This window comes from Artemia sp. Qi Xiang Cuo, chromosome 2 (assembly GCF_049724085.1).
Source record: "Artemia sp. Qi Xiang Cuo chromosome 2, ASM4972408v1, whole genome shotgun sequence".
In the NCBI taxonomy this organism is placed as follows: Eukaryota; Metazoa; Arthropoda; class Branchiopoda; order Anostraca; family Artemiidae; genus Artemia; species Artemia sp. Qi Xiang Cuo.
This window is the reverse complement of record NC_142795.1, coordinates 92600613-92620554: the sequence shown is the minus strand read 5'-3', so window position 1 is coordinate 92620554 and position 19942 is coordinate 92600613. Positions and strand designations below refer to the sequence as shown.

Genomic DNA, 19942 nt, shown 5'->3' with positions numbered 1-19942 from the left:
TTCGAAGAAGCTCTCCGGGTAATATTGCAAAAAGAATTGTTCTGTACTCCAGTAGTCGTGGTCCTGGAAATGAGCAGGGCCCACGTCCGGGCCACAATGATGATCGAACTTTCAAGACTTGCTGTTGCTGTTTTTTGTCAGCCTTCAATCGTTTGGCACGGGTTGCTAAGAGTACGTCATCATCAGATTCTTCACTAACAACATCTTGAAGAACAGCATAAGTGCTTGATGACGGAAAGGCAGCAACAGCTGGTTCATCATCGAAGTCTGAAGATGACAAAGAGTGGTTTTTGATCCACTCCTCATCATCATCTAAATCAGAGAGGTCCAGGTTTCTCTCATCGAGCATTCTGAGGGCGTCATCAAGGGAAACTGCAATGAATAAACAGCTTCAGTAAGCTTAAAACTAACAGGTTATTGCCAATTTAGTAAATAAAACAATCACTGGCCTCTGCTATCCCCATTAGAATCGAGATTTGAACTACAAAAAATCAACCCTAGCTTTTTGCTCGATTGGAACTGCCTGTCCACAGACGTGGACATGGAGGTTTCCCAAGTTCCAAAAAGATGGCACTTATCAAACTAACTGCTTTTAAAATTATCTAAGACTATCACAACTCGTTCTCACCATTTTCTTTTTTTTTCTTTTTTCTTACCTTTGCTTGTTTTCATCTCCTTATTCACAGAAACTGTCTGAAAAAAATCACAGATGGCATTTCAGGTCCATAAAGCACTTTGAAACAACGAAACCTTTGCTAGATAGTGAGGCCTTTGCACAAAAAATATTTTACGGGGATGTCCACAGACGTGGACACCAGGTCTCAGGAAGATACAACCAGGGTGCAATGCCCTCCAGAGCCCCCAGGGCAAGGATAGTAGATTATGTAATTTTTCCTGTTTTATGTGCAGGATTTATTATTAAGAAAAATGAAGAATAGACTGTAAAAGTACAAAGCCTACTGCGTCATTCGCACTTTAGTAAAAACGAATCATATTACAAATGTTTTCCTCTATACTTACAACATTGAAAATAAAAATAAAAATTGCAGTGAAATGAAATCTTGAACTGCTGAGCTTTCATTAATAAAATTATTATATATCAAATATTCAGTTTGTATATTATTAGTTCTTTCCAAGGACTGTTCAAGACACATATTGTTTTCAACCCAACGGAAATGACGGAGCAGGCTTTAGCCTCTTACAATTAGGGAAGAAGGCAGTAGCCAAACTCTTGTTTGTAGGAGTTTTCGTTCGTTTTTAGTTTTGAATTGGATATTCATTATAAGCTTTACCCTTTTTAAGATTTCTTTATTCATTTATATTAGCACCTGTCGTTTGTTTTTTTGCTATGATTGTTATTTAATTTCTGTTCGTTTTGGATTTAATTTCTGGTCATTTTGAGTTTGAATCATTATAAGAAAATATTTCTCCTGGTATTAAGTTTAATATGGCTCTTTACTGTTCTTTGAAAAAAATACTTTTTGATTTTTTTTTTAAATTTATATAAATAAACAGTGAAGAAGGGTCTTTGAATATTAAATACAAAGAATATTATAGAAAAAGCTAAAAGACTAAAAAACAAAAAAAAACAAGAAAAAACAAGAAAACAAGATAAACAAGAAAAACAAGAAAAAAAGAAAACAAGAAAAATATGAATATTAAATAAAAAGTAAAGTAAAGAAAAGATGTAACCATACACAAATAAAATTGTATATTTGAAATAATAACCCTTTTTTGAATTAAACTTCACTAATTTGTTAGACAATGAAATGTTATAAAATAATACTCCGCCAAATTTATCAGCATGAGATGGATATGTGCTTAAATAATGCTACTAAATCATATTATAATAATTAAATGTTATTCTTACTATTGTCGTTAACTACATAGTAATAATAAATCGGATCATAAGAAGCAATAGTTTCCTTAGAAAATTACATTGGAAGCACTTTAATATTAAAAATTGGAATGCAAAACTTAGCTAAAAGAACTAGATTAGGTATACTTAAAAAAATCACTCGAAAACGGGGCCCAAAAACGAGCCAATATTTTTTTTTTAGTTGGGCCACAGGCCCTCTTAAAACTTGTCTGAAAATTTGTGCTGAAAGGGACCAACAAGCTCTTCTTCTCTGAACAGAATGAACCTTAGAGATTGAAAGTCCCCTGGCCAAGTGGACCCTAATGCGCACAAAAAGAATTTGAGTTTCAGGTATTATCTCTACGACAAAAGTTACACCCTTAATCTTATGGGCCAATGGAACCTAATATACAAAAAAAAAGAAAAAAGAGAAGCACGAGTTCTTTAAAACTGGACCAAAAACTGTTTGTTTTTTTTTAATTCATTTAAAACTTGCTTACAGAAGCCTTTGGGCTGAGGAAACCCCGATTTCAAACAAAAGCTACATAAATCTCATGACCATAAGACTCAGGGCCAGGTGTACCCTAATGGATCGGGAAAATTTTTGTTTTGGGGCACGATTCTCCTCCGATAACTTTTTTACAATTGTCTTCAAAATCTTAAGGATCGTCCCTGGTCTAAGGGGATAAAGTGATTTTATTGAAAAGTGGAAGGCATTAAATGGCTCAGCAATGGACTGAAAAGCTTGTTGTCTTCCTCCACGAACCGGCCTGAACAGGGTATAATACAAGGCACCAGAAGAAACTGGAACCGTGTAAGCCCGCGGTTACCGACCGATACAGATTGTCTTTTCGACAATATTTTTTGTCTCATTTTAATAAGTGACAAGGAAGTGTGAATAATTAAATTATATTTTTGTGTCTCATTTAACTCGTGTTATTAGACATAATAAGTTCGTATCGTATCGTTTCGAAAATCAGATGGAAAAAAATTGTTAGTCAAAAAGGGCTGAAAAAAGTAAAAATTTATTTTTACAAACTTATCTTGATTGACTTTAAAATCCTTATTACCAGTTAGTTTTTGTTAGTTTTCTTGTTCTTCTTTCATTTTTTGAGAAGTGTTGTTTTTTGTTTGTTTATTTTGTTTGACTTATAAGACGCGTAGAGTTTAACCTTTATGTCTACTTTGCTGAAAGTGTTATTCTTAGTCTACTTTATTTATCCAAAAAGCTTAAAAGTTCAAGTTCAGTCATATGAAGTTGGTTTGTTTGGCTGCTCGCCTGTGTCAGGTTGAGTCATCTCATTTGAAGTTGAATGTGCTTGAGTTATGCTGGTGGGTCGACATACGTTGGGATCGAGTTGAGCGAGGCTGTACAGAGGTGAATATAAGCTGTATGAGGTGATATTTGGTTGGGGGATGGGGTTACTGCGTGTAAATTGGTCTTTTCAACACTGGTTAAAGAGACAAAATAGTGGAAAAGTTAGCTACATCATGATGAAAATCACAAACTTTAGGTAATAAATAATCTAAAATCCAACTTTGATTAGATTAATAAAAAAACAAAAAAAAACAACTTACGGTTCAGGTGTATAGTAAGGGTCAGAACTGTGGCGTATATATTGAGTACAATGGAAAACCCTGAATGCCAATCCAGCCAGAAAATCTCTTGGTGACAAGTAGCCAGCAACAGGACGAACTGAAAATCCGGTCTTCTCTGAAAATGTTAAAACAGTGTGCAAAAAAAAAAAAACATGAGTAGCTGGTGATTTATATTAACAGAATAGAACGATGACAAATAGAATAGTCATATCAAACATGACTATTACGCTGCAGCTGGTGAATATCAGCAAGCTCCAATTGTATAATCAATCTATTCCGTGCAACATCCTTAAGCATGATTGGATTATTACAATCTCTATTGAGTCGGGTCTATATATTTCCGTGTCAAAAAGAATCCATGGTTATGTTATATGGATATATGGATCCATCGATATGTAGCCTATCTATCACTGTATCTATCAGGATTGTGACTGAGCATGTAGCTCTTAGGACAGGATGTCTCCCCGTCAGAAACCAGCCCAAAGAAAATATTAGACGTATTTTTAATTATTTTTTTTCTAGAAGTACACTCACCCCCTTCTGAGAGGATTCATTTCTTTGTTTCTGATTTTTAAGAATGCAAAAGTATAGTTACCTTCCAATTACCTTGAGGAAGGTACACCAATACCTTAAAGGCTGTTCTCTTTGGCATTGTACATCTTCTACAGAATCGAGGGACTATTCACTTTCATTATATTAGAGGGAGGGTGCCAAGCACTGCATAAGTGTGCTCCACATGCCACGAAGCGTACCATGCATGGTGTAAAGAGTCATATTGTGACGAACTTGTACTACATACGGAGTAGTGACGGATGAACTAACATGAAAGAAGGTAGTAGGATGTGGGTAAATTCTCGTTCAGAACCGTCTACTTTAGCCGGCTTCTCCGTTAAAGTTGTCTTTTGGATTTTTCATTCGACCTTTCAACAAATGTATATAATCTTCCAGTGAAATCAAACAGTTCGTGGTAACGAACTGTAAGTAAGGAGCGAACCGGCTCAATGGTAACCGAAACTCTAGAAAACGGGTTTTTGATACCAATAGATATATCAAAAGAATCAGATTTGAATGCTGATTTCAAATATATAACTTTCATCAAGTTTAGTGCTACCCATCAAAAGTTACGCGCCTGAGAAAATTTGGCTGATTTTCAAAAAAAGGGGGAAAGACCCCCCTAAAAGTTATAGAACCTTAATGAAAATCACACCATCATATTCAGCATATCAGAGAACCCTACTGTAGAGTTTTCAAGCTCCTATCTACAAAAATGTGGAATTTTACATTTTTTGCCAGAAGAAACATCACGGAGGCGTGTTTATTTGTTTTTTGTTTTTTTTTTCCAGGGGTGATCGTATCGACCCAGTGATCCTAGAATATCGTGGGAGGGCTCATTGGAATGGAAATTAAAAGTTCTAGTTCCATTTTTAAGTGACAAAAAAAATGGAGGGCAACTAGGCCCCCTCCCACGCTTATTTTTTTCCCAAAGTCACCCGATCAAAATTTTGAGATAGCCATTCTGTTCAGCATGGTCGAAAATATGATAAATATGTCTTTTAGGATGACTTAATCCCCCGAAGTTCCCAGAGGGAGGGCTAAAAGTTATGAACTTTACCCAATGTTAACATATAGAATTGGTTAATGGGAAGTATACAGAAGTTTTCAGGAGATTTTTTTCTGGTAGTGGGAGGGAAGGTTGGGTCGGTGGTTATGTTGGAGGATCTGTTCATGATGGAAGTTTTCATGGGGGAAGGGAAATTGCCATGAAGGGGGCACCGGACTTGCCAGCATTATTTATTGGTTATTGGGAAGTACACAACCATTTTCAGGAAGGATTTTTTCTGGGGGGGGGGGGGGGGGCCCGCGGAGGGGATTACTCTGGAGAATATTTCCGTGGAGGATGTTTCTTTGGGGTAAGGGACATTTCTATGAAGGGGGCGCCGGATTTCCAAGCATTAGAAATTAAATCGATCATTAGACGATCAGAAATTAAATAAAAAACAAGTTTTTTCAACTGAAATGTAAGAAGGAATATTAGAACTTAAAACGAACAGAAATTATAACGTATGTGAGGGGTTCTCCCCAAGTCAATACCTCGCTCTTTACGCTACAGTTTTTTTTAGTGCTTTCAAAAGAGCTATCTATTCTAATTAAACGGCCTTTGTGATTCAGGGGTTTGTGAATCAAAATTTTTTTTTAACTTTTAAGGTAAAGAGCGTGGTATTGACTAAGGGGAGAACCCCTTCATATACGTAATAACATATACGTAATAAAAAAACAATAAAAAAAACAAGCAATACGGCTCAATAGTAATCGAAACTTTTAAAAACGGAATTTTGATGTCAATAAATGTATCAAAAGAATGTGTTTATAATGCTGATCCTAAATATATAAATTTTATTAAGTTTAGTATTGCTCATCAAAGGCTACAGGCCTGAGAAAATTTACTCGATTTTTTAAAGAGGGGGGAAACATCCCCTACAAGTGAAAGAGTTTTAATGAAAATCACACCGTCAGAATTCAGCGTATCAGAAAACCCTATTACATAGGTTTCAAGCTCATATCTGCAAAAATCTGCAACTTTGTATTTTTTGCCAGAAGAAAAATATACGAATATAGAAGTTAGTTACGTAAGTTAATTTTTAAAGACATAAATTTAGAAAAATAAAATTAAAATTTTTATAAAAATAAAATCTTCATTAAATAAAAAACTATCATAAATTAAATAAAAAAAACAATTTTTTTAAACTGAAAGTAAGGAGTGACATTAAAAATTAAAACAAACAGAAATTATTCCTTACATGAAAGGGGCTGTCCCCTCCTCAACGCCTCGCTCTTTACGCTAAAGTTTTGACTCTGTCTCACAACTTTACTTTTTAAAACAATAAAAAACTTTAGCGTAAAGAGCGAGGCGTTGAGGAGGGGACAGCCCCTTTCATATACGGAATAATTTCTGTTCGTTTTAAGTTTTAATGTCGCTCCTTACTTTCAGTTTAAAAAACTTGTTTTTTTTTATTTAATTCACACTAGAATATACATAAAGCATATAGTGTTACATATATACTAAAAAAACACTCGATTTTGTATATATCACTGCATTTTTTTAAGCGAGAGGTAAATTACTTTGAAATACTTTTCTCTCTTTTTACTTTAAACATGAAATGCCGCTTAAGTAGAAGCATCATGTTTTTTGCTGGCAGCTTCTGGCATCATCCTATTCAAACTTAATAGAGAATTATTATTCACTTAACGGATTATTACACAATAAAAAAATATTTATAGTTAACTCGAAGTCAACAATTTATATATAACGTTAAATCACTGGTTTTAAAAATTACTTCTAAAAATAAAAACATAGTATATACACGAGCATTGTACAACAAATTTACACAAGCATTGTGAAGTCACAAAACTTAGATACAATATTTATAAAATAAATTGGTTAAAGTTTTAAAGGTTATTTTAAGACACTATATAGTAATAAAATTATACACAAAGCAATTCTTTTGCATAAAACACTCAAAATACCAATTCACTATATCTATGTAAGCAGTTTAGGTTATATTTATATTAACAGAAGTTCTGTTGATACATAACTTAATTAATTAAAAACAAACAATAATTATGTACCCTAACAATTTATTTAATCACTGCAATATTTTTTCTTTGTACAACTTTTAAATAAGTCTGTCAAAACCTTTTGATAAGTCTTAAACTGCAATTAAAATTAATTACAAAAAAATTCAACTCTAACAAATATATTTATACTCTATAACTGAGAACTATGATTAGCCTCTATATAAGGGCTTGGCAGCAGTTCTTACAATTCAAATTTATACATTTACAATTTAATCCGATAACACTTCAATATTTATTGAAGGTTTTCAAAATACCTTTATAACTCTTTATATTTTCTCACTAACATTTGTTACCACTATATACATTTTCCATATACGACTATATACATTTATCTTTCGCTTTTTTTTAATCTTTGTTTTACATCTTTTCTTTGGTTCTATTTCGAAAAACATCTTGAGTCAGTAGCTGTTTTTAGCTTACTCTTTGTTGGTTTGTTTATTCAAGCTTATGAGTTTTCTAATTCTTTTCGAATTTCAGGTACTTGAGACAGTTTTATAACGTTTTCGCCTGTACTCTCTTTTTTCTGCTTTAATGTCCTTTTGGGACAAGGCTCCGCTTACAGCTTAGATTTGATATGCTCAAAATATCGCTATTCACCTTTTTACCTGTTATGACATTGTCAATTGACTTGTGCCTGCACTCTGAAGGTTTGCTTAACACAAGTTTTTTTCCGGTAGCACCATAGAACATATCCAGGTCTTCTTGTCTGACTGCTAATGCTGACAGAACTGTTATGAGCCTGCACAGAGCAATTAATTAGTTATAGCCACATTTTTTATTTGTGGCCACAGTTTTCTTTTGGACTATTCTCTTATCAAACATAGTGGCCCTTCTGCAGAACATATACATTGCCTCCATGATATGCAAGTGATCATGACTATTTTCACTTGAATTTCCCAACTTTGAGTGGTCTTGCCTTAAGTTTCAACTTTAACTTAGGTCATTTAGGCTATTTGTGTGCCTTTTTTAATTGTTTATGCCATGTTAGTCATTTTTCTGAAAACGACTCCAATATGAAAGAGCATAATTTACCTCTCTCTACTTGGAGCATATATTCATTATTTCTATTTATCTATTTAATCAGGGCCAGAGTTACACCACTGTCACGGTGGCTCCCTAGTGTAATATGCTACTTATTTTGTGCTTATTTAGTACAAACATCTGGTACTAATCTTGTTCGGTCAGCTCAATATGCACGTATATCAGAGGCTAGTCAACTCCATTCAATTTCTTTTCCTTCAATTCCGTCTGGCCTCATTTTCAACTTTACCCCTTTTTTGATTATTTGCGTCAGTGAAGCCTAAGATGTTTTTTTAAGTCTTTTTCAGTACGATAGGTCTTTTCTAAGCCTATATTTATGAGTCCAGTTTTATTCAATAGCTTTGACAAGTTTTTGCGCCGATTGCCATTATATGTTCAAATTCATTATCTCCTTATTTTTAAAAGGGGGGGGGGCTATCTATTGTCACAACATGTATTTTTTATTATTTAAATTTCTCCCTCCAAAAGTGCTTGTGTTCTAAAAGTACTGAATTTTTCAGTTTATTGTTAGAGCACTTTTAGCTAAGTTTTGTGCCGCATTTTCTAGCCCTCATTCTTCATAATAATATAATTTTTTACGGTATACTGATTTCTGCAAAATTGTACGGTTTTCATCGCACACATATATTTTTTATTTACGGTACTTCACAAAAAAATGCCTAGTTCGCGCCAATTTTTTTTTGCAATAGGGGTTATCAGTGCTTATTGCGGTTTCCCTATAATCTCTTCTATTATTCGCACTGGCCTTTTTTCCTTAGTCTAATTTCTGTTTTATTTCCATATAGTCGTTGAGTGTAATTGTGCCAATTCACGTGTTTATTAAGGGTTTGACTTGTGTGATCGTCGTAGCATTAGCTGCGATTTATTTCTTTTTCAAAGCCACTCATCATGATCATCATTGTCATATCCAAAATATCTTCTTCGATATATTGACTATCCCCTCCAACTTAAAGGTTAATTTGATCCATTCTGGACTGCTTAGAGATTTTTTTTCTGACTTTGAAATCTATTCCATCAATCCTAGCGCTATGTGGTTTAGCTTTGCTTTATTATTGCTTAGACCGGATAATTTTAAATATGTGATACCATTCTCGATTTTAATAACTTGATTTTCCACAAAAATCGTGGGATATTCTTCGAGGGTCTATCCGCCTATCATGGCATCTATTGTTTTAACCTTTCCTTCTTTTGTATTTAATATCGCTAGCACTTGAGCTGTTGTTCCCCCTTCTATTGTGAGTTTTCCGTTTATTTTTAAGTTATAGTCCGAATTGTCACTATCTTTATCTGCTGTTACGCAAGCTTGCCTATTAGTTTTGTTTGGCTTGTTTATGCTTATTTTATCAGTTAGGGGTTCCCATACGATCCCATATTTTCTTATAGCATCTACTCCTAGAATACAAGGAAATGGTACTTGTTTACGTATTATCACCTTTACTGTTATTTCTTCATCCCCTCTCCTAAATTTTAATGGACATTCCCCCAAAATTGTCAGCTTGTGACCTGTTACTGATGTCAGGGTATTTTGTCATCTGCTTACACATTTTTTTACACTAAGAGGAAAACCTCTTAAAAACTTCCTCTCGAATTAATGATTTCGACGCACTCGTATCAAGTAAACAAGGTAAATTTTGGAAACACTCAATTTTAAAACAACACAAAATCGGTAGATTATTTTTATTTGCATTTGTATCACAGTACTCTAAACTATATAGGGGTCTTTGTAATGATTCAGCTCTATTGACCCTTACAGGCTGGGTTCTTCGTTTAAATGCCCATTGTTTGACCAAAAGTTTTTGGGGTTATCCCAGTTTTCTTCAGCGTTGCTATTTTGACCCTGGGTGCTGTTTACCGTTGGATTTCTAGATCTAAATTCAGGAATATTATTCGGTGTTTTCCAAGTATTGTTTATTCTCTGCCTTCCTAAATTTCTGAACCCCCCCCCCCCCAGCGTTCTGAAATGATGTCGTGTCTTGTACGTCTGGCCTTCTTTATGTATTTTGTGCCAGCAATCTGCCGCATAGTGATTCGGTTAACCACAATAGTAGCAATTAAACATTCTCTTAAATTGTTTGTTGGTTTCCTTGTTTCTACGTGGTGTATGATTACTTCTAAATATTCTTGATCTATCATTTTTGGTTCTCCAACTATCTGTCTTTGGTGGGGATGGGTGCCGATATCTGTCATCTACTTCCCTAGACGGTGACCCTCGGCCTCCGTCGCGCCTTTTTGGTTCACGATTTGGCTCCTCAAAGTTCACCCTCTTCTGTCCCCTTTCATATTGTATACTTTCTTGGGTTCTTGTGTTATTTATTGACATCTGATCAAACTTTTTCATTGCCTCATAAATTTTTACCTCTGTTTCTACTAGGATTAAAGCCTGCTCTAGATTGTCTGGTTTTCGTGATAATATTAGTCTTAATAGCTTTTTTTGGTAACCCTTGCGTAAAAGTATGTAACTGTACTTTCGGTACCGCCTCGTCATTTCCGCGTTGCTCTAACTGTAAGCACACAGATCGACAAATTTTGTCTGCATATTCCCTGATACTAGTTGAGGTATTGAATGTCACTATCTCTGTTCTTAGCCTCTCGGAAAAACTCGTTTCTATGAACCTTGTTTTAAAAGTTTCAATTAGAGTGCTAAATTCCTTTTAATTGGGCTCTTTTTCTTTATTCGCTTCAAAGTGTTTAAAGTCACTTCCCTTTAATCTAGCTGCAACAAATTGCTCTTTGACCTATCGTAAAACGACTCAGTTAGTTCGTTGATAATTTTCAATTTTTTGATCAATTCATCTACAACTGAAACTCCCGCGTATTCTGGTATAATTTTGGCAAATTTCAAGTACCGTTGATATTTTCATCTGCTACAACCATTTTGTTTCAATCTATAATTTTTATCTTGCCCTCTCGACCCAGTTTTTGCAACCACCTCGAGCTGTGGTAAAGTGTTTTCAAGGTATTAGGGCGAAGTTTTAGTTGATGCCTTAATTTCTCCCTTTATATGGGAGATAAACTATGGCCCTAAGGTAATTGAACTTTGGTAGCGTGCCTTAAGCTATTACCTGACTAATGAGGCGTACCAGCTGGGAATATTCGAGGAACTAAATTTAGATTGTAGAGTGGATGGCTATAATACAATACTTTTATTTAGTTAACATACACCAGTACAAGATTTATAGGGTTTGATAGTACATATATTCCGCTGGGACTGGTGATCCCAGGGAGACAACAAGTATCAAAAATCTACAATAATATATAATAAAATAAGATTCTTAGACACTTACAATAATCAGACAATATTCCAATGTATTTCTAATATCAACGGTATCTAATATCCGGCATAAAATTAGTATATCACGCCCCGTTCCCATAAAATGTATCTTTTATACACTTCTTCAACCATATCTTTTCGGGCCCCACTGACGCACATAACTAGGGAGTGGTGATTTCTCAGTTTCCTATTAAGAATACACATGCCAGAATGTGTTCCTTATCTTAATAAAAAGTGGTATTTCCAAACTTTTGTATTTGCGTCTTAATACTTTTATTAAATTCCAAATTTGGCTTAATTAGAAAGCGACCAGTCTCTTGAAAATAACCAGTCTGGCGGGTTTCGTCTCTTGTTAGTAATTTTATCTGACTTTTTTTTTAGGAGTTTTGGGTTTTTATATTTCTTAACATTGGACGTGATCGGCTCTTACTAGATTACTAGCTACCGCTGCAACCCAGATAACGTGATAAAGTTCATTCTTTAATATAATTAAAAATGATACTTTGTACTATAGTGTTATAGAAAAAGGCAGTGTTATGTAAAAAACTGTTTCTTGTAATTATGTATCTCTTATATTATTATCTTGTCGAAAGATAAGCGTGTATTAATATTGCATTCACTTATTACGTCGTATATGATTATAATCTATACAATTATAACGTCATTCATCAGGTTTGTACAAGCAAATGCAGTTTTTTATCAAAATTGATGCTATTTTAAAACTACTTTATTTCTAATTAAAAAGGCATTTGATGTAGCAATTTTCTTTAAAATAAGCCATTACACAGCTCTCAATGATTTTCCAGTGCCCGACTAGACGAGGAGAAAAAAAAAATAGAAAACAAAAAAGATGTTGTTTATGCAGAATGACTCTTGCACTTAATTAAAAACAGGAAAAAGCCTCCGTTTTTTCCTTCTTTGGAGTAGTAAGAGACGAATCTCAAAGAATCAGGCGACTAGCAAAGTCTAATGTATGCAATGGTTTGTTCTTCTAATGATCGCCTTTTAATATAACGCTGCGACCCACCTACGATTATGACGTCATTGATCAATGTTTAACATGAAATATGCATTTTGTCGTACAAAAATGGATTCTATTTTAAAAATAGTTTATTTTAATTACAAAAGGTTTTTAACCCAAATAATTTCCTTTAAAATGACCTATTGAACAACTCTACGATGCTCCAGTACCAAGCTATCTGTGGAAGAACATTCTGTGGAAGAGAAAAAAGAAAAAAAGATGCCGTTTAGGCAGAATGCTGTAGTAGCTGCCACTTTTCTTAATTTTCAAGGCAATATATTTCCCTTGTTGTTCAAGCCAAGGGACAGAAAGTTTCCTGTATAGGGGTTTGGACAAGGCGGTTCTAATGATGTACTTTTTGTTTTGATCTGACTCTTTTTTAGGAGTTATGGGTTTTTATATTTCTTAACATAGGACATGATCGTCTCTTACTAGGTTACTAGCTACCACTGCAACCCGGATCCCAGATATGGCATTCACTGGAGCAGCCAAACTCGCATGCCGCTTATAGCTCACGCCTGAAATTTCAACAGATTTTGATGACTTCAGAACTTCTTTCAATTGGTCGACAAAAATGCCAAGGACCTCACAATCTGGATCTATTGTGAAAGGTGGGACCTGTCATTGACAAATTCGTGCAAAAAACTGAGATTATCGTACCTTGTGAATACATTTCAGTTGATGATCAAATAGTTCCATACACTGAAGCCTTAGGCATAAAGCAGTAACTACGTGGCACACCAATCTCATGGGGTATAAGATCTTCATGCTCTGCAAAAGTAACGGCGCAATCCTGACCTTCGATGTTTGTCAGGGGAAGAAGATTATCCTAACTGACAAACAGAAGAAGTTTGAATTAAGCCCAGATATGGTTCTAGGCTAGGCAAGTCACGTACACTTCTTTCCTTATATGGAACTTTTTTGATAATTTCTTTATAAGAATACCTCTTCTACAAGAACTGGAAAAGAAGAAATTTTCGGTACAGTTACCATAAGAGCAAACAGGGTACATGGTGCAAAGCTCGACTCTGATACAACCCTCAAGAAAAGAGGCAGAGGATCTTGCCATGAATTAGTAAGTAGCAACTTGAGTCTGTTGAAGTGGATGGACACCAAATCAGTCATTATTGCCTTAAATATGATAGGAAGTGGAGATGTGAAGAAATGGTACAAACACAACAAGGTTGAAGTATTGGTAAGGCAGCCGGAAGCTATTGCAGCGTATAACCAGTCTATGGGCGAAGGGGATAAACTCGAAAATATTCGTATTATCGAGTCTTCATTCGGTCCAGGAAGTGGACACTAAAGTTTGTGTTCCACATAATTGACTTGGCTGTAGTGAATAGCTGGCTTGAATACACCGAACTTCAAAAGGGCGAAATCTCCAAGAACTCTTTGGATTGCCTGACTTTCCGTCTAGAGGTGGCCGAGCCTATGATTATAAGCAAAGAGGTGACGCCTATGAGACGAGGGAGGCCACTCTAGGTCCCCTCGACCAACAACAAGGAAGAGGAAATCAATACCCCCTCTGTTGCTGGGTCGTCCCAAAAGAGGAAGGCGAAATTCCGAAGACTATGCTCTACCATAGAAGGCAACTCTTATGCCTATTGGCCTGAAAATAATAAACTTCAAAACAGGTGCAAAATGCCTCATGTGTCATAAAACCCGTTTCAGCTGCACCAAATGCAAAATCCCGTTATGCCTGGAGGAAGCAAGAAACTGCTTTGTAAAATTTCAAACTCCTAAACAAGAACGTAAAATGACATAAGAATATATTCAAATGAAATAAGAATGCATTTGGTAATCTTGGCTTCACATTGATTTTTGTTGACATAGTATTTGAATGCATAAACAGTGTCATTTTGTCCTCAGACATTCAAGATTCAAGACATTCAAGAAGGCAAAAGGAGTAAAAATTCTGAGGAAAATACTGTATCATCTCGGTGTCTCAAAAGCCATTAAAACAGTAGTTGCATAATTCTCACCCTTTCCAATAACTTTCGTGACTGAAAGGGTTAAAATTTTCAAATTTGGAAAGCCTTATTTCCACGGCGGGGGGAGGGGCATTTCCTGGGGGAAATTTATCGGAAGATATTTTCCGCGGGGGTATTTTGGGGGATTATTTTCCAGGGGGATATTTTCCACGGGGGGTATTTTCCGGGAGGGTATTTTCCGTGGGGTATTTTCCGGGGATGTATTTTCAGCGGAAGGGGGGCATTTTCCATGGGGTATTTCTGCAGGGGGTATTTTTCGGGGGACACCAGCGACCATGCCCCCTACGTCTGTCATTCCTGTGTAGGTAAACAAAGGACGAATATCTTCTATGTTAGAATTAAAATATGTCTACAATAAGAAGGTCTTAGTCCAAAATATTTATCACAATGAAGGGATATTAGGAGATAATTTCCTCACCTTCACTCTTCCCCTGATTCTATATTTTTCTGAAAATTCAGTGAGAGTTAAAAAGTTTTTGTATAAAAACATATTTTTTTAGGCCTCAGGATCCCCACCCCTACCCAGAAACATAATCCAACAACCTTCCTCCATAGTAGCTGATATACAATTAAATACCAGTTAGTCCAAATATTACAAGCTTAGTGAAAAAAAAACATTCATTAGTATGAAGGGATACTAGGGGGATGAATCCCCAACCTTCACTCTATTCCCAGGTCTATATTTTCTGAATGTTCACTGAAAGTTATAAAATTTTTCATAAAAATGTGTTTTTGAAGTTTCAAGCCCCCCCCCCCCCCCGACCCCTACGCAGGAAAATACTTACTACCCCTTCATAAAATCCGATGCCCAATTACATACCACTTAGTCCAAATATTACAGGCTTTGTCCAAAAACCGTTTTTAGAATGCAGGGATATTAGGGAATAAATCCCCCACCTTCCCTCTCCCCTTAGTTCTATATTTTCCTGAAGCTTCACTGAAAGTTAGCAAATCTTTTCAAAAAAACGATGCCTCTAATGAATCAACTCGGTTGAATAAAGTATAAAAATGATTATCAATAATAAGCATTTATTCGATGTAAACTACGTATATGTTTAGGAACTAATAAGCCACCTCTCAAAATTATAGCCTTTGAAAGTGAAGAGCTTTCAGGTACTTCAATCAAACATTTCGTTGTAACGAACTGTAAGTAAGGAGCAACCCGGCTCAATAGTAACCGAAACTTTAAAAAACGAAATTTTGATACCAATAGATACATCAAAAGAATCAGATTTTAATGCTGATTTAAAACATATAAGTTTCATCAAGTTTAGTCCTACCAATCAAAAGTAACGCGCCTGAGAAAATTTGCCTGATTCTTGAAGGGAAATACCCCCTAAAAGTTATAGACCTTGATGAAATTCACACCATCAGATTCAACGTATCAGAGAACCCTACTGTAGAGGTTTCAAGCTCCTATCTGCAAAAATGTGCAGTGATATATTTTTTGCCACAAGATCACGATGGGCCCTCCTCAACGTCTCACTCTTTGCGCTAAAGTTTGACTCTTTCTCACAACTCTATTTTTTTAAACAATAAAAAACTTTAGAGTAAAGAGCGAGATGTTGAGGAGGGAACAGCCCCTTTCATATACGGAATGAATTCTGTTTGTTTTAAGTTTTAATGTCGCTCCTTACTTTCAGTTACAAAAAACTTGTTTTTTTATTTAATTACGTAAAAGGCTGGGTTTATATTGAGTTTTTTTGTTCTCCAGATTACTCCAGAAATACGATTTTAAGAAAATTTGGTTTGTTTTAAAGTCGATTATCAAACAGTTCGTGGTAACGAACTGTAAGTTCGTTACCACGAACTTACAGTCCGTGGCACGCTCTTTACGCTAAAGTATGACTTTCTCACAATTCTATTTTTTAAACAATAAAAAACATTAGTGTAAAGAGTGAGGCGTTGAGGAGGGGACAGCCCCTATCATATACGGAATAATTCCTGTTCGTTTTCAGTTTTTACGTCGCTCCTTACTTTCAGTTTAAAAAAAAATTTTTTTTTTGTTTAATTGAGTTAGTGATTAACACTTAGATGGCCTTAACCTACATTACAAACATTCTCTAAAGATATATACTGACAAAAATATTTTGGCATTTTAATTGACAAAGTGAATGGCGATGATGGCAATGAAAACCAGGTACTCACGTTTAAGGAAAGTACTGACATCTTCAAGTTGTGGTAAATTGTCATCTCTGAAAAAAAAAATCGTGTATTTTTCTAGCATTCTAGTATTTTTAATAAAGGCTACAAAAAATTCTAAAAATTCTAGTATTTTAATAAAGCCTACGCTAGTACTATAAAGAACAACGGTTTTAAAAGAAGTATTCATGCTTTATAATTTTAGAAAAAAAACCTATTTTAAGACTAAGCAAATATTATATACTTTGAGGCATAATCCTTCCCTCAGAAAAAAAATCTAAAGAATTTTTAATTTTTGCAGGTTTGGGGAATGGGAATAACCTCAATAACATGGAAAATGCTTCCAGTACAATAATTTTTACCAAAAATGAGTACCTAGAATAAGTAGACTATGGTGAAAACATATATAAATAATAAATTTGCATAAACAACCAAAAACTTGTATTATAAAAGCCATTTGTTGCCACCTGTAGCACAAAAATGTTATTTTAGCACTATTTCATCATGTACAGTATTGTAACACTTGCAACACTGACTGATCAAATTGTAGCACTTTCGTGCTCAATTTTTTTCTTTTTGTCTTGGATGAAATAATGAGGATTTTGAAAAAAAGGAAAAAAAAATCGGACCGCCTTTACGCCGTATTTGTTTCGAAAGAATGGCGAAAGTCTGATACAACCAGGGCGAACTTTTGCCGGGTTCGTTTCGAAAGATTGACGCTAAGTTTGAAATAACAAGACATAAAAAGATTTAAAAATTGACATAAATCCAATCCAAGTACACTTAAACAGACCATGCGCGTGTTGCGCCGCGGCACGCGCAAAAGTATTTTGACTGAAGCACCGAAAATCGGTAATTAGGACGCAAATTTGGGCAATTTTAGCACTTAGGAACTGACCGTGTTGGCAACCCTGTATACATCAACATCTTGTTATTCAGACGAAATTGTATCAAATTGATAGAGGGGGGAGGGGGTTGTATGCTGCTTTGAATTTACAACTCTAAATAACTTTATCCCCTTCCTAGATCTTAAAAATTGTATTTTTCTTTGGTTTTTCATTGGATCTTTTAAAAGTAACACTATTAAAAAAGTTTCCACTAAAGCAGGTAAAATTATGCTCTTGAAATAAAAGAGTTTATTTTCCTGATTACAACCCGAAAGAACGTTTCTAATTTTGTTTTCTTTCTTCCTTACAAAACTCAAAATTCGAACGGGGGTAGGGGACTTTCTAAAAATCTTCTTTATTTTATTGTTTTTTGTTTTTATTGTTTTTTTTGTTTTTGTTTTTTTACAAGCCCTAATTGCCTAATAGACTCATGTATCCGCACGCAACCTTCCTATTAATGCATAAAATTCATTCGTCTTGGAATTTGCTTGATGAAACAAGAAAAAAAAATATAAAAAGAAAGAATAATAGAGCATTACCGATAGCCACAGTGCTTCACAAGTAATGGCCAGTTCTCTAAATATTCCCTGCAGGCATACTTCGGGTATATCTTTTGCAGCTCCCGGAAAACACATCCCCTGTGAAATATGTATTTAAAGATAAGACACTTATTTGGATATTAATTGGGAGAGAAACCTCTTAAAGATAGTGAAAAAGTGGAATTAACGAGTTCCGAACGGTTTTAAAGACTATGTATCAAGCCAATGAGATTTCGAAAGGTAGGTATTCTAAGACCCTCCTCCATACATATATATATATATATATATATATATATATATATATATATATATATATATATATATATATATATATATATATATATATATATATATATATATATATATATATATATATTTATATATATTTATATATATTTATATATATATATATATATATATATATATATATATATATATATATATATATATATATATATATATATATATATATATATATGTATATATATATATATATATATATATATATATATATATATATATATATATATATATATATATATATATATATATATATATATATATATATATATATATATATATATATATATATATATATATATAATTAAACAAATTAAACCATGCTTTTTTAGACTTTTTATATATTGAATGGAATTTTTGTATTTCATTTTAGATGATGAGATTAGGAAGTCGCTCAAACCGGAATGTTAAAACCATTCGGAGCTATAAGACTTTTTTAAAATACTCTCACTATTATTTTTCTCTCTTCTTTTTCTCCCTCTCTCTCTGTCTTTCTTTCTCTTTAACTCCTTCTCTTTCTATTCCTGTCTCTTTTCTTCTCATCCTCTCATCCTTTTCTCACTCATTCCCCTCTCTAACCCCCCTCTTTTCTTCTGACTTCTTCTGTGTTTCCTTTCTCTCCCTATGTACCTCTGTCACGTTATCTTTTTTTTAATTCTCTCTCTCTCTTCCTCTTTCTCTGCTCTCTATCTCCTATCCTATATGTCTCAATTCCTCTTATTCTTTTTTCATCCAATTTACGTTGTTTTTTTCTGTTTCAGATAATATAAAATTTATTCTCTTAAATACCACTCAATTCTGGAAAATTCTGAACACATGTTTGATCAGTCAGCTAAAGAGTGGCCTTCACCACCTCCCTGAAGTATCAAGATTACTAAAATTATAGCTTATAATTTCCAAAAATAAGCTCATTTGTACGTTCCTGATACAGGTAATAATTCCTATTGAACTGCTGCTGATAAATTTAGCAGTGGAGCATTCAAAAAACTTTATTCAACAAGATACGTCGCTATACCTCGAATATAACCAAGAAAATGGCAAATCGACTAATTTTACCATCAAATTGTAAGATGTGGAATTTTAGATGCAATGAAAAAGGTTTCGAGATTGAAATATTTATTCGAGATTCTAGTGTTCGATTCTGTTGCAGGTCACGAATTGTGAAATAGTTTGGGGGCTAAAGTGAAAATAAGTCGTTTTGTTTTTTTTGTGGTTTTGGCTTTTATATTTGTTGAACTTGCGTGCAGCCTGAATTTATTTAAGATCTACTTCTGTTAGATTTTTTATTCAGAGGAAGTTATAATAAAATTAAAGTAAGGTATTTCGTTGTACTATGGAAAGCCTAAAAGCTAATCTCTGCCACTCATATCGTTTAGAATTCCAAAAATTAAGAATTTAACAAAATAATTTAAGTCCCCCCCCCCACGATTGCTCACCAATCCCGCTTCAAGGTAACATATCATAGATTCATATTTCTTTTTAAAGAGATAGTTGTGCAATATTGACCTTTTACTAAGCTTAAGTAAATACGGCAAGCATAAGCACTGATTACCATGTTTTTATCTCTTCCACTGTGTATTGCACCCTCGGGATCCGATCGCCGCTTAAGAAGAAAAAGAAAACATTAGAAAACGTAATAGAAAGTACATGTCTA

The 19942-nt window shown here is 34.3% G+C and overlaps 1 protein-coding gene across 1 annotated transcript in view; it reads right to left on the bottom strand.

Annotated features, from left to right (window-relative positions):
* Trhn (tryptophan hydroxylase) overlaps positions 1 to 19942 on the bottom strand; it is a 93927-nt gene that overhangs the window by 20073 nt on the left and 53912 nt on the right. The window contains exons 7-10 of the mRNA XM_089108357.1: positions 19841 to 19891; positions 17989 to 18087; positions 16569 to 16615; positions 3437 to 3572 (exon numbers count right to left, since the gene is read on the bottom strand). Coding sequence (XP_088964483.1) covers positions 3437 to 3572; positions 16569 to 16615; positions 17989 to 18087; positions 19841 to 19891 — 333 coding nt within the window. The remainder of the gene's footprint in view (positions 1 to 3436; positions 3573 to 16568; positions 16616 to 17988; positions 18088 to 19840; positions 19892 to 19942) is intronic.